Genomic DNA, 16,131 nt, shown 5'->3' on the forward strand with positions numbered 1-16,131 from the left:
ATTTCATGCTGATAGCTAATTTTTAAAGGTATTTCGATTGAGCAGTGGAGCAGCAGCCGACGAAGCGGAACGACATAAACACAATTTGTACATCGACTTGAAAGATCGTTTCATCTTCACTCCGCTCGCTTTCGAAACATTCGGCGCAATTGGACCAGAAACATTAATTATTTTTGAAGAAGCTTGGTCAACGTATGAAAGAGCAGACTGGAGAGAAGCGCTCTCTAGATTATTTGCTACAACGAACTTCGATAGCTATACAACGGCGTAACTCAGTCAGTGTCTGAGATACATTTAACGATGGACATGACTTTAATGTTTTCAATTTAAAAAAAAAAAAAAAATGAGAATGCTAATAAAGAAAGATTTCGAAAATATTGTTTATTTTGGTCGAGTTAAATTAACTCAGGCGACCAAAAAGAGAAGCTGCAACGCACTTTAAGCAAAGGTACTTCGAGTGACATCCTTACAGCCTTGTAATGATGTTGTTCGACCTGCGTTGTTTAAGTTGTGTTAAGTTTTGGCATGTGTTACAACCTAACAAAGTGAATTCGACTTGGCCTAGTCTCTTTCGCTCTCTACAGAATCGACGAATTGTCCTAACGTATAATGAAAGTAGAAAGTTGAATTTATTAAAAACAAAAAGAGAAACAAACTCAATCCTAATAATTTCTATGATAAAAAGAACGGGTGACAGTCGAAAGCATTTCATCAGAATTTGAAAACAACGCGACGTGAGGTAAAGTTGAAATTTATTAAATCCTTCAAAATTCTACTTATTGAGTCAAACGGCTCCAATTTCAATAGCACAAATTATGGTTTCACGTGTGGTTAATTCAGTGGGTGAATTCCCGTCATGTGCTCACTATTTTCATGATAATGTCCTTCAACCCATAGAGACTCAACTTTTATATTTACGATGTGTTCATATGTTGCCAATGCAACTATATCTTAGAAATACGCATGTCCATATCATGCATCCCATAGACTAGCAGCATCCTCTGCATTTTATCTCTGTTACAAAATCGTATAATGTCTGTCAAGTCGACATTATACACTTGTTTAAGGGAGGAATCAATCGAATAAATTTTTTTTTAAACAATTAATTGTCTGTGAAAATTAAGCGTCCCCGTTACTGCGTTGCAAATAAACACGAAGGACAACACTGAATAATGTTGGGAGCGAAAATTTATTCCGATGAGACCGTACGTCGTGTAACTAGAGAAAAAATTGTGGTACGAGGACAAACAACCATTACGTTTTCGCCAACATTCGAAAGGTAAAAAGAAGAACAAAAAATTCGTTTTGAGAAATTTATTAATTTGCGAACAGTGAGAACCTTCAAACATATTCGTTTCCTTTCGTTGAATATTATTGAATAATTTTCTGGTAGAGCCCAAGGAAATAATAATTTGTCTGGTAAATAAATTTAGGGAAAGCAGAGTGATTTGTGAACACTTGTATATGCAATTGTGTGAAAGGATCATGAATAAATTAACAGGAAGTAAATATTATTGCCGTTCAAACATGACGCGCTATATCGACCGCTCAGTAAAAATAATATATTTCGCATTAAATTTTTGAAGTTCCTTAGAAAATGGAACTGAGAAGAAAGAAGTCATTCTATGGACACGTACAAGTACTAGGGCTTGTGGGTTTTTGGTTAAGTTTGTAACGAAATTGGAGAAAGTCTTAAGAATATAATGTCCACAACTGATATGTCGTGCACATGATTTTTTTTTATTGACATTAGTAGAGGGCAGCCCAGTGATTGAGAAGCACATAATACTAAAATCGAGTGTACGACAAAATTTTGAGATAGACGAATTTTTCTTTGTTTCGGACCTGGGTCAATTTTTCCTTTGCTCTAAATTTGTATTGCTGAGTTAGCCTATAGTCTCACCTTTCGAGCGATACCAAACATTCTGTGTTTCAATATGGCCAAGTAATTTTCTTACGGACTCAAGAACGACAATTACTGCACAAATGAAAAAAACACTCTGGGTTAGATTAGGTAATCACAGATTTTTCGACGCTAAATGCAAAGACTGTAACACTAACGCTAAATGTTTGAATGGTGGACCGCATGATCTCAGGACTCCTATTGGTTGCTAGGAATCTCGCGCCGCGTCATTCACAATAATTCTAATTTTGACACATTTTGTATAAGGAAGATGTCACTTTGTGAGTTATTGTGAATGACGCGGCGCGAGATTCCCTAACACCCTCCTATTATTAGGGGTCGTTAGCAAAACGGCCGCAAACTGTAACTTCAAATCGGCATTTTTTCGTCTTCTGGGCGACATTACGTTTCGAGACGATAATCACACAGTAGAAATCGTCAAGTTCCTTGGCGTTATACGTAACTCAAATTCGGCTTACCTTTGAACTTTGTTACAGGTTTAAAAGTGTGAAATATAAAAAATTGCCTGCAAGCATATTAGTAGTCTTACGATCGGGCCTGTCAATAGATTGGTTTCAAATCTTTTACTTCATTTTTTTAACATACTTTTTGCTATATAAAACCACATTCGTTAGAGGTTTCGTTTGTTTCTGCAGTCGACAACAGATCAACCTGACAGGTTGAACATTTCGACGCTTGTTTGAAAGTTTATTTATTTATTTATTTATAGTTACAACGGAACAGGCCTAGGCCCAATTATACATTGAACTTAAGAAAAAATATTAATTAATTAATTAATCAATTATGCAATCGAATTTAAAGAGAAAAAGGAGAGAAAAAGTAGATGACTAAAAGAATTTAGAACAGTTTAAAACGGGTACAGACTATTCACCGTTGACTTATATTCGTTGTAAGTGGAATTAAATATGTCACTGTGCCGAAAGTAAACATTATGGTTGTTCTGCATTCGATGAACCGGCGAATTGAGCTGTATGTTCTATGATACGCGACGATAGACAGGTTTTGTCCAATTGAATCGGTAGTACAGCATACTCCAGTCTGCTTCGACATATGTGTTGTAAAGCTTGATTAGGCTAGCCGAACGTTTGAAGCTCTGAGTAAAGATGAATCCAATAGATCATTTTCATGACCTTGTAAACGTCAGACACGATCCCAACTGTCAGACATGTCGAAAAATATCGAATGAATTGAACGAACGATTTTCCTATAAAAATCAGTAAATTGAACGCAGTTAACGTCAATTGATTGAGGTTAAGGACTACTTGACGAAAAATTAAGTTGAGAAGTACCGTATAATGAAAATGATCTATAGATCTCTTCGTTTGGTGAAACTGATGACGGAAACGTGAGGAATGGTGGGGAAAAGTGTGCAAACTAATCGAAACAAACTTCACAATTTCACATAGTAATGAATAAGTGAGTGCGTCCAATTCTTTGAAATGAATGCAAATGAACTAAATACTGGGAATTCCCTTAGAAGCAAAGTTGGTTGTCATTAGTTTGCACACAAAACCGAACCGTCGATCGTCACGCCAGCGGTCATTTTAGTGATCTAATAGTTGGTACGATTTTTTTGTGATTTCATTGATGTGGGTAGCGAAGCTTTCTTTACTATCAAACGTAGCACCGAGTTCCTTTTTTGTCGTTTTCTTTTCGATTGGCGTATCTTTTATGGAGTATTGATAGCTGATCGGTTGAAGTTTGTTACGAAAACTATTTCGGCGAAACTTCCCCAATCAATTTATTTACTAAAATTTATCAAAACTTACCGAAATAATTGAAACATACCAATATTTACCGAAAGTTCATTGAAAATTTAGCATAATTTAACGATATTTAGGATAATTTAACGAAAATTTACCGGAAATTTTTTAAAATTTTACGAAAGTTTACCGGAAGTTTATCAAAATTTACCGGAAATTTAGCAAAATCTACAAAATATTTGACGAAATTGTTGAAATTTACCGAAACTTACAGAAAATATTAAAATTTACCGAAACTTCTCGAATCTTGCCGAAGTCTACCTAATTTATGGTTCGCAAAATTTAGCAATAATAGTACCTGATCGAAACCTTTCCTGAAGGACTGTATTACGTTAGGACTTTCAACGTAATCATACGAAGAGCATGAGCTATGAATTATACCATGCCACGTACGAGTCCCTGTCCCGTCCATGTCCCGTCTACAAAGCAAATTATGTTTTCCCGTCGTACTGTAATCGATTTTAGTTTCTTACCTTTGACGTGTTTTTATTCGCATGATTATACCTAAGGCACAAGTAACGATTTCCATCTAATACGAATTCAAATACAGAAAACTACATAAATATACGTAGAGAGTGTATTGACCAGTGACCATTTCGTCGGTGTACTTAAACACACGATACTTTTAGTATAATTTCTGGACTGCCTATGAAAGCACATGCAGTGTTGTATAAGCGTTCGTTGTGGTCAGTCGTCTCCTAGTGGGTGGCTAACACATAAAAAGTTCCGTTAATGTTTGTGCTAACTAAATAATTTATTGGAAATGGATAGTGCACCGACCGATGAGACCGGTAGTAGCCACATTCCGTATGGAATGTTAAGAAATTTTTCCAATTCTAATCCCACATTGAATAAACATCCGAATGTGCACGTGGAATACCAATTGTCGATGCCGATTGATGTAGCAGCATATCGGCATCCACCGTATAGTTCACTATGGAATCTCAATCAAAGGTACGAACACAGCGTGAAGCTTTTCATTGTAAATTATATTTTAGCTTGTCCACTAACTTGAAATTATTTTTAAATTTGTTGCAATGTAACAAACGGATCCTCTCGTTAGAACACAAATTTAGATTTCATTGAGAAAAATAGTTATTTCGTTTCAACGTGAAAATTGACCAGCAATTTCAGTGGTATTCATAGAAACGAATTTCTGTGCTACTTCCGATTTTATGTTTTATATATCAAATATTCACAAGGGTAGACGACCATGGCCTCGGGGGTAATGTCCGTGTTGTCAAAAACAATCGATTTTATTTAGCATTTCATTATATGAACGGAGTTATTTTCGTTTTTTTACGGTTTAGCTATAATTCGCATAAACAAAGCAAAAGATGTTGTTGTTGTCTGTAAGTTTGGGTTGTTTTAAGCTTTTCAATTATTCTTTTAACTGTTAACGAAATGTTAGCCAAAAACGGAAAATCCATTAAATGTCTCTAACGCTCGATAGCACGGTAACATGATAGTCCAGATAGTACTTGTGTAATTTCGTGCGCCTTAAGTTCTTTAAGATTTTTCTTTGTTCCATGTTGTTTGCCACGAGTAGAACGAAATCTTTTCACGGAAAACGGCCGAAAAAGCCCTTCGTATGAAAACTTTCAAGGTCGAGTATGTCCGGAAATATATTAATCTTTTTGAAAAATTTCTCCTGTTCAGGAAAGTATGGCTCAATATTTCATGGAAGAACCTTTTTTTTAGGAGTCGGAAAAGAGTTGGCTTCTTTCCAAAAAATTTACATTTTTCAGTGTTTATCATCCGCAAAACCCATGACTTTGAGTCAAGTGAACTATCTCAAAATCTATGCCTTCAGTCGTCTTTAACCACGACAGAGTAAAGTTAACCAGGCAAGAGCGCTGATTTGACTAGGGACCTGAATAATCTAGTAGTCTTATATTTTTGCGAATAAAATTTTTCGACTTATGTCAGTGTTCATTTGGGCTCTAGGACAAAATAACTCCGGACAAAATATCCTCTCGCAAAGTTTATGTTGACTTGCAAGGGGGGATACTCTGACGCCCCTCGACCCAGCTTTTTTTCATCATTCTTCACGGCCTGCGGCGCTGACACTTATGTCAAAATCATGATCGTATTCTCACTTAGGATTTTCTACTCATGTGTATTGACTGAATTCCAGTACAATGTAGTCACAATTATAGTCGATCTGAATTCGCTCGATATACTCAATATACTCGAGAAAAGTCCATATACTCGTAAAAAGTCGAGAAATACTCGACATATTCGAATGTAGTCCAGATATCTTATAATATAGTCAAGATATACTCGAATATTGTCGATGTCATCGAATATTGCCGATGTCCTCGAATATTGCCGATGTCTTCAAATATTGTCGATGTCTTCAAATATAGTCGATGTCTTCAAATATTGTCGACGTCATCGAATATTGTCGATGTCTTCAAATATAGTCGATGTCTTCGAATATTGCCGATGTCCTCGAATATTGTCGATGTCTTCGAATATAGTCGATGTCTTCGAATATTGTCGATGGCATCGAATATTGTCAATGTCCTAGAATATTGTCGATGGCATCGAATATTGTCAATGTCCTAGAATATTGTCGATGTCCTCGAATATAGTCGAGATATACTCGAATATAGTCGAGAGACACTCGAATATAGTCGAGAGACACTCGAATATAGTCGAGAGACACTCGAATATAGTCGAGAGACACTCGAATATAGTCGAGATATACTTGAATATATTCCAGATATACTCTAATATAGGCGATATACTCGATTATAGTCGATGTCATATAATATAGTGGATGTCCTCGAATAAAGTCGACGTCCTCGCACAAAAGTCTATGTATTTCAATATTATCGATGTCCAAGAATATTGTCGATGTCCTCAAATACAGCCGGCATCCTCGAATGTAGTCGATGTCATCGAATATAGTTGATGTTCTCGAAATATAGTCGATGTCATCGAATATAGTCGATGTTCTCGAATAGGCGATGTTTTCGAATATAGTCGATGTTCTCGAATGTAGTCGATACGTACTCGAAAATATACTCGAGCATACTCAGTATACTCGAATATGGTCGGAGATATATAATAGATCTGTGAAAGAGTTATGTACACTAGTGGTTGGAGTAAATAACATAAAAAGATTCTAAAATTTTTGTTTTCTTATAATACGACTACTCATAGATATTCGGTGATTGGTACACTGTCCCTATTCTGCTAGCGGGTGTTATTCACAATTTGTTTTTAAAATATGTGTTTCGTAGTTATTTTGTCCGGGGTTATTTTGTCCAGGGTTATTTTGTCCGGGGTTATTTTGTCCGAAAGTTATTTTGTCCGAACGCCTTCATTTGAGTTCATTTTCATACAATGTATTAGGTCCCTTATCTGACGTTTCGAAAATGAGCCGCTCCTGCCTGTTTTTTTTTTTGCTCTGCCGTGCTTTAACTCATTGCAGACACTAGGGCTTGTGCACTTTATGGCCTTAAATAATTTAGAGAATGGAGTTTTGAAGTTAAAATAAAATCAACATCTTTTGATAACTTCAGTCAAAGGACTTGACTCACTCATAAGCTGGGACATGTTGAAAATGTTTCGTTTGTTTTGGTTAAAGTATAGTTTCCACTTAAAAAAGAGCACTCCGTTTAGCCTCCATCTACATGACAGTTGTAAAATAGAATAAAGGAACTGTCACGTAAACGGAGTAAAAAATTGAAATAAATTCAATTTCCACTCCGTTTGCGTGACAGTTCTTTTGTTCTATTTTACAACTGTCATGTAGACGGAGGCTAAACGGAGTGCTCTTTTTAAGTGGAAACTATACTTTAGTCATCATCTGTCATTGACAACGGAATATAAAAATAAAATAGCAGCAAAGAAGTGAAAGATTTAATATCGGCAGCCGATGTTTTAACCTATAGAAGTAATTGATTTTCCTTTACTAGGGAGGGAAAATGGACTTTCCGTCCCTAGGTAAAAGTCTTTCCCTCCTTCGTAAAGGAAAACGTCATACTACACTCGGGAAATAATTTTATTGCCTGCCCCATGCGAAAATTGACTATTACACGGCTGTTTGCCCTCTGCGAAAGTGATCCATTACACTAGGTATATTTGGGGTTTATTTCAAGTTGACAGTTCTTTCAAGTAAAATTTGCCTTGCTTTCATTTTATCTTTTTTGTTAAATGAATCGATCGATCGAAAAAGAATATAAGAAGTGTCGGTAAAATAAAAAAATTTTGGTAAAAATATTGATCGATGAACACAGTTATTTGAGAAAAACTTGTTGCGCAAGTAATCTGGTTACAACACACTTTTAGAACAACACAGAATTGTCGGCCATATTTATTGTAACAATAATTTTGATGTTATGACCACACATTTCGTTGTATTTTCCACTTGTAACACTAATTGCTTTTGCTTATAGTACAAACACTACACTTTGTTGCACATTTTTTTGAAAACATTAAAAAGGACTAACAAAATAATTGCACAAACAATGCGTCTTCATCGATACTAACTGCGAAAAACTATTCAATGTCAACATGTCACCAACGCAATTGTAACCACTGTTGCGACAATACTAATGTGCTGTTTTCGGGATCAATTTTTTAGGAGACGTGTAGCGTGTGAGCCGATTTCGTCAGCACACTAGATTTGTTTGTAAACTGAGATACTGAATTTATGTAGAATTTCTGCAGAACAGCCGTGTAATAGTCAATTTTCGCATGAGCAGGCAATAAACCAGAATACGTTGGATGCTGCGACGTAATTCATTGCTCTCGGACACAATTTTGTAGAACTCGCAAACTCACTCGTGTTTTTGAGCAACAAGCTTCGGTAACAGTTTTCTCGACAAGTGTAGTTGCATACCTCGCCTTCGGCTCGGATATGCAAACTCTACACTTGCCTCGAAAACAGTTACCGAAGCTTGTTGCTCAAAAACTTACTCGTGAGTTTGCTCGTATCACAAAATTGTGTCCTTGTGTAATGAATTACTTTCGCAGCATCCAACGTAATCTACTATGATATTTCGTATCACAATGAGGTACTTTTCCTCAGGCTAAAGCCTTTCGGACACTTTTACTTATCTGGATACGAAATATCAAATTCCTTCCCTTGTATAGTAATATACTATTTCTGTATACGTGAGAGTGTATTGGTGAGGTGTCATATGAATCGGTCGAGCGGGAAAGTAAACGGTCGAGCGGGAAAGTAACGGTTGGGAAGGAAAGCACCAACACACTCTCACTATTACAGAAAAATATCTTTCAAAATACCCCAATACACACGCGGTGTGTATTTCACTCGGGCTTCGCCCTCGTATCCATACACACCTTGTGTGTATTGGGGTATGTTGAAATATACTATTATCGCATACGGTGTGTGTGTATTGTGCGCAAAGTGGGAAACAGTTTACTAGATAGGGTATTGTGTGACGTCATTTAAACAAGAAGCGTTTGCATCTAGCTTTGGGAAGATCTTACGACGATGGACGTATCAAATTCTTCAAAATAATTGTTTAACATGGCACAGTCAGAGACAGTGAAATTTCAGCTTGAATTTTGTTGAAGCTGCCTTACCAATACGCGTGTTAGTGGTAAGACTGGGCAGAGCCCTATAAACAGTTTTTATTGTATGTGTGGATCAGCTGAAAAACGGCTGAAGCAAAGTCATGCTGAAATTTAACTGTCTCTACCTGTAAGCAAGTTTAACATTTTCTTTCGATCTTCTTACCCACAAGCGTTACAAAATGTGGTTCGTGTTCCGCTTTTTGTTTCGTTTGTGTTATTTTTGATAAATTACATTTATTAGCCAAACATTAAAATCATCAATAGCCATGCTACGCTACATCAAATATGAAAATCTCATTCTAGATGTGGGTTTGCGATTACACATTGAATTTACGAAATAATAGGAAAATATTGTTGCGTCCAAGCGTGTGTCGTAAGAAGTTCTTTATGAGTCGGTATAATAATACTTACAAATTCAAATACTAGGTATGTTGGTCTTGGGTATATAATGCGCTGTAATGCGAGCGTTAACCAGTCTGATGTCCTAAATATTATTTTGGTTTTTTGTTAGACACATTTTTTAGTTCAGGGTTGTTTGCATATATTTAAATGTTATACGCATCAACCTTAGTGGTATTTTCGTTTCGGGGGTTAATGGATTCATTAATATTCATTTATCCACATTTGAATGGGACGTTATTAACATATCATAATAATGCTGCCCGATGCTTAACGAAATAGTAAAATAATAATGACGATTGACCGGCTTACTTAAATGAGAAAAAGCGAAGGAATTTAGAGAAACTCATACAAAACATGCGATTTCGATAAATTTAATTCCAACGACCATAGCACTGCTTCTATCACGAATATTTGGAAGTAGGAAAACTTCAAACCAAAGCATTGCAAAATTACCATTAGGGCTGCTAATGGTATTATAGGTATCAATATACTACTCTATTTGACGTGGTAAGACCTATATTACCCTGCTATGTGCTTTGCGCTTCAAACACATTAGATAAGGAAACGCCAGTTGACCTGCATAGGCACCACAACATCTTTCAATAATTCATTATTTGCGCTCTATATTCTGGTGACATAACTTCACTCTGGTGAAATGTCATCGCAGTGACGAAATGTACAAGAAACATGTTAGACGTTCGACCACTGTTTCGAGCTGATTTGCATTAATATGTAATTCAAAAATACCATCTCTCAACAGGCCTTTGTGACAGTGGTACTGGGTATAAATACTCTACGAACACTAGCGAATCTAGCGAATCATAATTGAAATGAAATTCAACTCATCGCTAAACGTGCTAACTCGTGGCCAGTCTGTGGTAAAGCTACCACAGAGAAAGAAATCATTAGAAATGTAATAGAATTACACAAAAATCTGATACATTTGAGCTGTATTTTTCAAGCAGCGTTTCCCTCAGGGCATTTACGGTACGGAAAGGAATTGAGCAAAGAGATTCGTATTATAGTTGAAATAGTTCTAATGACGCGTAAAAACTTCATAGTTAAGTGTTTCACGATTCGCTTAGACACATTCAACGGTGCTTGCATCTACGACAACGGTACTTACATTGATTATCAAACAACGGAGTGTTTTAAAGAGATATGCGAAAAATCGTATTTTGTATGTAGCTATCAGAGAGATGCTAATATGACGACTGGGTCGTTTCGACGGATTGTAATATGTGAAGTGGTTTTGATTCGAGAGAGCCGTTCTCTCTTTTATATGTGTAAATTCTCTCCCATACGATTCAACTGAGCCAAATGGCATCGGGGAATCTGGCACACGCGATCATAGTAAACGCCCTTTTGCTACATGTAACGAAAAGTCATGACTGTGCCAGATTCGCCACTTAGAGGTGAATCCGGTGAATCTAACACACCATCAATTTGTATTGTATGCCAAATTACCCCACACGCCAACCAAATGTCATTCACATGCTTCCTCTATCTGTCGAAGCGACGTCCCAGTCGCCATATTAGCATCTCTCTGGAAACTATTGGAATAAGTAGCCTCGGTTGGCCTGTGGAGGCGCGACAATTTTTCTAGTTTTGTTTTTCTAGTAATTCTGGTAGGATGAACACTTTTTACATATACCAACAAACACAATCCATATTATACTCTTGTGCCAACGTTGACGCTACCAGATGGTTATCCGTTTCTAAACGGTTTTAAGACAATTTCTCTTTTCTTCAAATTTCAGCTCAGTAACCAGTTCAGGTTTTCAACACATGGCGAGAATGATGGACTCATTAATAATTGACAATTTTCCGCCATATACGTACACTAAAATTACGACCCATCGACCACGAGTGGGCACCACAATAAAGAAGTCAGCAACGGTGACCAATCTTCCACACACCGCAGCCTCTGCAAATCGATCAAATTCACATAAAAACAAAATTCCGACACAAGGTGAGATTTTCTTTGTTTGACAGTTAAATGGTGGCGGTAGTTCGAGGCGATTGATCAATATTCTTCGAAGGAAACAACTTAAGTATGCCCGATTCATACTTGATTAACTCTCTTATTTAATTCCCTTGACTGAAAGTCAGGGTCCTACGGATGAAAATCACTCAAAAATGTGAGTCCTAAGATGTTCATTGAAAATGCATTAATGAACCTTAATGGTATGAAAATTGAAAACCTCAGATGAACAGCTTTATGGTAGATATGGGTGACTGTAGTGCATAAGAATTCATTTTCAAACGGAACACCACAAAATCTCGTCGCTTACTGTCTCGACATGTTTAGAGAAGAAAGATGGATTAGATAGTTAACTTTGACAGTTGTCACTTAACGAAAAACAATTGCTGTATGCGCCCTTAACATGCTCATTAAGCAACTTTATACATAACGTACCAATAGATCAGTGTCAAATAGCGGTTTCTTCTCTCAAAAAGTGTCAAATGAGTTGTCAATTTCACAAAGCTAACCTCAAAAGATGTTTCGTTCACAGAGCCGCCCCTTGAAATGTATGAAAATTTGTGCGGCGTCTCACCATCCAATACTTTTTTTGTTCGATTTGAGGTTAGCTTTGTGAAAATGACAACTTATTTGACAGCTCAAACGACATTGACAATGATCTATTCACGCCGTAAGTGCGGTCGAAATTCAAAATGGAAAGTGCGGAGGTCTTTCTAACGTAGCGTCATTTTCATACAAGGAAGCGTTGAAATGTACTTTTCGGTTCACTTTTTCATCGAATCGTTCACTTAAAATTCAAATTTAAGGCACACTTACGGCGTGAATTGCCGTTCTAAATTTGACGTATTTCATTCAAGTGTTACAAATCTCTTTCCTCTAAACTTTAACCATATTTCCAGTAGTCGTCGCGTTTCAATAGGTAAAATTGGCAACGATACTGAAAGAGTCAGCCGCAAGTGTAAACCCTGTTTACACGCCAAATCTTTTGTTGTGAGGAGAAGACTCACACTCATTCTTTACCTACTTCCCCTGCTTCCGCTAGTTTCCGCATTGAGTATTCAAATCAAATCATTTCGAAGTGTACATACATGTCAGGCAATGACCTACATCCCAAACAATACGATTATTACGACAAAAATTACTTCTGAAATAACAAAAAATTAAGGTCGCACTCTCATAACTTCATTTCACTTTTTATTTTGATTAATTGCTCTTAACTGTTGAACTGGATGACTGAACTAGGGGTGTATACGATGTTACACACATTACACCGCACGTATAAATACGATAAAAGTGGTTCTCGTGCTCGAACCACTTCTATTTACCTTTATATGGATGGATAATGAGTAGTATAAATTGTACTGCTGTGATAGGCTCCGTATAGCAATTTATAATCGTCCAGCAAAGTTTTCTTACGTTGCGTGACCATTGTTTTGAGAAGAAAGTTGAATATTTTGCCAATCAACATAACTTTTAATGCAACCATAAAATGAACATTTGAAGAGGTGGGAACGGGGTAGCTGATAATTTAGTAATATTTCACGATCGATAAACATATTAGGGAACTTTGGATACATTACAGAAGTTTCTCCAATACCTCGTAATCCAACCGCAACACTACCACCACATCAATCATCAGTGAATAATCAATCCGACAACCGATGGATATCATCACTCCGACAATCACTCCGACGACGTGATCCGGAAATTCAGCCGACATTACCGTCAATAAACAATCATCATTTGCATCACAACAGTCATACGCCACCAATCAGCGTTGGTTTCTCCATTCCGAATGAGAAGCGCATTCGAACCGGTAAAATATCGGCAAATATTCGGAAAAGTCGGTCCGTTGATCGAATGAGGACACGAAAAGTACGTTAATTCGTCAGAAATAGTTATTCGTTCACCTAGGGAAGAAAAATTGGAAATTTCATATTGAGGGTGTTGTCGTTGTCAGGTAGTCTATCTCTATGTTGTCACCTGAGAAAATGAAATTTCCAACGTTTTTCCCGAGGTCAAAATTTTTCACAAGAAAGCAGGCATGAGCGCCGACGGAAAAACCTCGGCGGCGGCTAGCCGAAAAAAATTTCTCGGCGGCGGCGAAAAAGTCGGCTTGAGCCGGCTTAAAACGGCTCGGCTGGAGGTTTCTTTTAACTTTTTTTTCAAAATAAAAACGTTTAGATAAATTCATGGAAAATGAACTAGTAAGCATGAAAATGAAATTGTACGGAAAGCGAAAATGTAGGTAGATTAGGTTGTTCAAAGTGCAAGTGGAACTGGTCTTGTTACAAGCAAGTCTCTAAGTCTAAGGTTCACTAACACGTCAAGTTTTATTGCCTCAAAACTTGAACTAAATGGAAAATCATGCTCCGGTACACTCATTTAACTCATTAAGAAAATGGTTTTCGAGAAGAAATCGAAAGCTCGCGAAAATCAAGTAAAAATTGAAAAGAAAAAAAATCGAGAAAATTCGCAAAGATCGATAAAGTTTTCTGAAATTTGTGAATTAACTGATTGTGCGCCTTCGGCTCGTTCCGCAAAGGTCATACTTGCCAAAACAACAAACTTAGAAGCGAGGACGTAATATACCATTCTGGAAAATTCAAGAAAATTTTCAAAATTTTCTTAATTTTGAAAAAAAAAATCAAAATGTACTTGAGCTGCTTAGGATCAACAGGAATCTCGGTTTTCAAAATTATTTCACCCATTCACCTTTCGAAATCTTTATTTCATTTTCCAGCCGTTTCAAGCCGGCTTGAGCCGTGTTTTTGGCACCGGCTCGGCTGCGGCGCGGCTTGCTCAAAAATGGCCGGCGGCGGCTTATTTTCGGCGGCGCTCATGCCTGCAAGAAAGGCTCCCAAAATATCAGCGGAGTGGAGAAAACGACTATTTTCTCGCCTGCGTTGTTAAATTTACCATTCGAATTGTTTAGGTGAAAAGCAAAGAAAAGCCGAAGAAATCGTCTTCAACCGAAGAAGGCGATGATGATCCGGAAGGCTTTTCCGTTGAAGAGAATTCGACGTCTCAAAGCTCACCGAAAACATCTCCACACAATCGAAAAACGAAAATATTCAATTCGAATGGCTATGAGGCCCACTTGATCGATAGTTTGGAGAAGGACATTTTGCAGAGGGATCCGAGTATTCAGTGGAACGATGTAGCTGGCTTGAATGATGCCAAGGCTATTCTGCAAGAGGCTGTCGTGTTGCCTGTTATAATGCCAGAGTTTTTCAAGGGAATACGTCGACCTTGGAAGGTAAGATTATCAAAAATTTTCGTCCGAAGTCACTGTATGCTGCAGAGTCTGCATTATGTGTGTTTCCAACGTAATGCAATCTTATCATTCGTAGGGCATCTTAATGGTAGGACCGCCAGGAACAGGCAAAACAATGTTGGCCAAGGCAGTGGCAACCGAATGTGGTACAACCTTCTTTAACGTCTCTTCCAGTACTCTCACCTCGAAATATCGCGGAGAAAGTGAAAAATTGGTTCGATTGCTATTCGAAATGGCCCGTTTCCACGCTCCAAGCACCATATTTATCGACGAAATTGATTCACTTTGTGCCAGCCGCGGTACCGACACCGAACATGAAGCCAGTCGACGGTTCAAAGCTGAATTACTGATACAAATGGATGGACTGAATGCGTCGAACAATGACAATAAAATCATAATGGTCTTGGCGGCGACCAATCATCCATGGGACATTGATGAGGCGTTTCGGAGGCGTTTTGAAAAGCGAATTTACATTGGTCTTCCAAATGGTATTGCGCGAATTGGCGACGATAGGTGGAGATTCGATTAAAATTTCTTTGTCTTTCGCAGAGGACACCCGATCGGCGTTGCTGAATTTGTGTTTAAAAGACATCTTGCTGTCGTCTACCCTCGATATAAAACAGGTCTCCGACAGTCTAACAGGATACACCGGTTCCGACATCAGTAACGTTTGTCGGGACGCAGCTATGATGGCAATGCGACGGAAAATAACCGGGCGATCGCCGTCGGAAATTAAGAAAATTCGCCGTGAAGACGTTGATTTGCCGGTGACTGAGCAAGACTTTCAAGAGGCGATGCTTCGCACCCGAAAATCGGTGTCAATGGGTGACGTTGCACGCTTCGAAAAGTGGATGGACGAATATGGATCGTGCTGAGAATTTGATACGCTCAATTTTTATCTGAAAAACTCAATTTTAAAATCACAAAATTATTATACTCAATACAGTTGCTTCACCATTAATAACAAATATTATGGCGGTTTCCATTTATTATAAAATTGCACCAGCAGAGGTGGAAGGTTCAAGGGAGTGTTAAGCTGATAACGTTGTGTGTTTAACTTTGGAGAGCTGTCGGCAGCTTTGAGCTTTTTCTTTGAATTCTATCCCAACAAAAATCTCTTCGAGAAAAGTTTGACGCAGTCTTTGAAGTACAATTTCTAAAATGAATGATATCGCTAGAGTTGACGCTTTCAGCTTCGTTACGCAAAAATTAAATTTTACACCCA

At 37.6% G+C, this 16,131-nt stretch overlaps 1 protein-coding gene and 1 long non-coding RNA gene across 4 annotated transcripts in view; both read left to right on the forward strand.

The window, feature by feature from the left end:
• LOC119074357 overlaps nucleotides 1–16,131 on the forward strand; it is a 226,636-nt gene that overhangs the window by 10,392 nt on the left and 200,113 nt on the right. The window lies entirely within an intron of this gene.
• On the forward strand, nucleotides 1,027–15,868 carry LOC119074335 (katanin p60 ATPase-containing subunit A1). 3 transcript variants are annotated; one of them, XM_037180425.1, is made up of 6 exons: nucleotides 1,027–1,279; nucleotides 11,406–11,617; nucleotides 13,212–13,504; nucleotides 14,565–14,888; nucleotides 14,983–15,394; nucleotides 15,456–15,868. In XM_037180425.1, exons 1-6 carry the CDS (start codon nucleotides 1,173–1,175, stop codon nucleotides 15,779–15,781), a joined length of 1,674 nt encoding a protein of 557 aa, XP_037036320.1. In that variant the 5' UTR covers nucleotides 1,027–1,172; the 3' UTR covers nucleotides 15,782–15,868. The 3 variants fall into 3 exon arrangements, with proteins under 3 accessions (XP_037036320.1, XP_037036318.1, XP_037036321.1); XM_037180423.1 differs by lacking the exon at nucleotides 1,027–1,279 and adding an exon at nucleotides 4,336–4,641; XM_037180426.1 differs by lacking the exon at nucleotides 1,027–1,279 and adding an exon at nucleotides 11,255–11,273.

Source organism: Bradysia coprophila, unplaced genomic scaffold (assembly GCF_014529535.1).
Source record: "Bradysia coprophila strain Holo2 unplaced genomic scaffold, BU_Bcop_v1 contig_151, whole genome shotgun sequence".
Lineage (NCBI taxonomy): Eukaryota > Metazoa > Arthropoda > Insecta > Diptera > Sciaridae > Bradysia > Bradysia coprophila.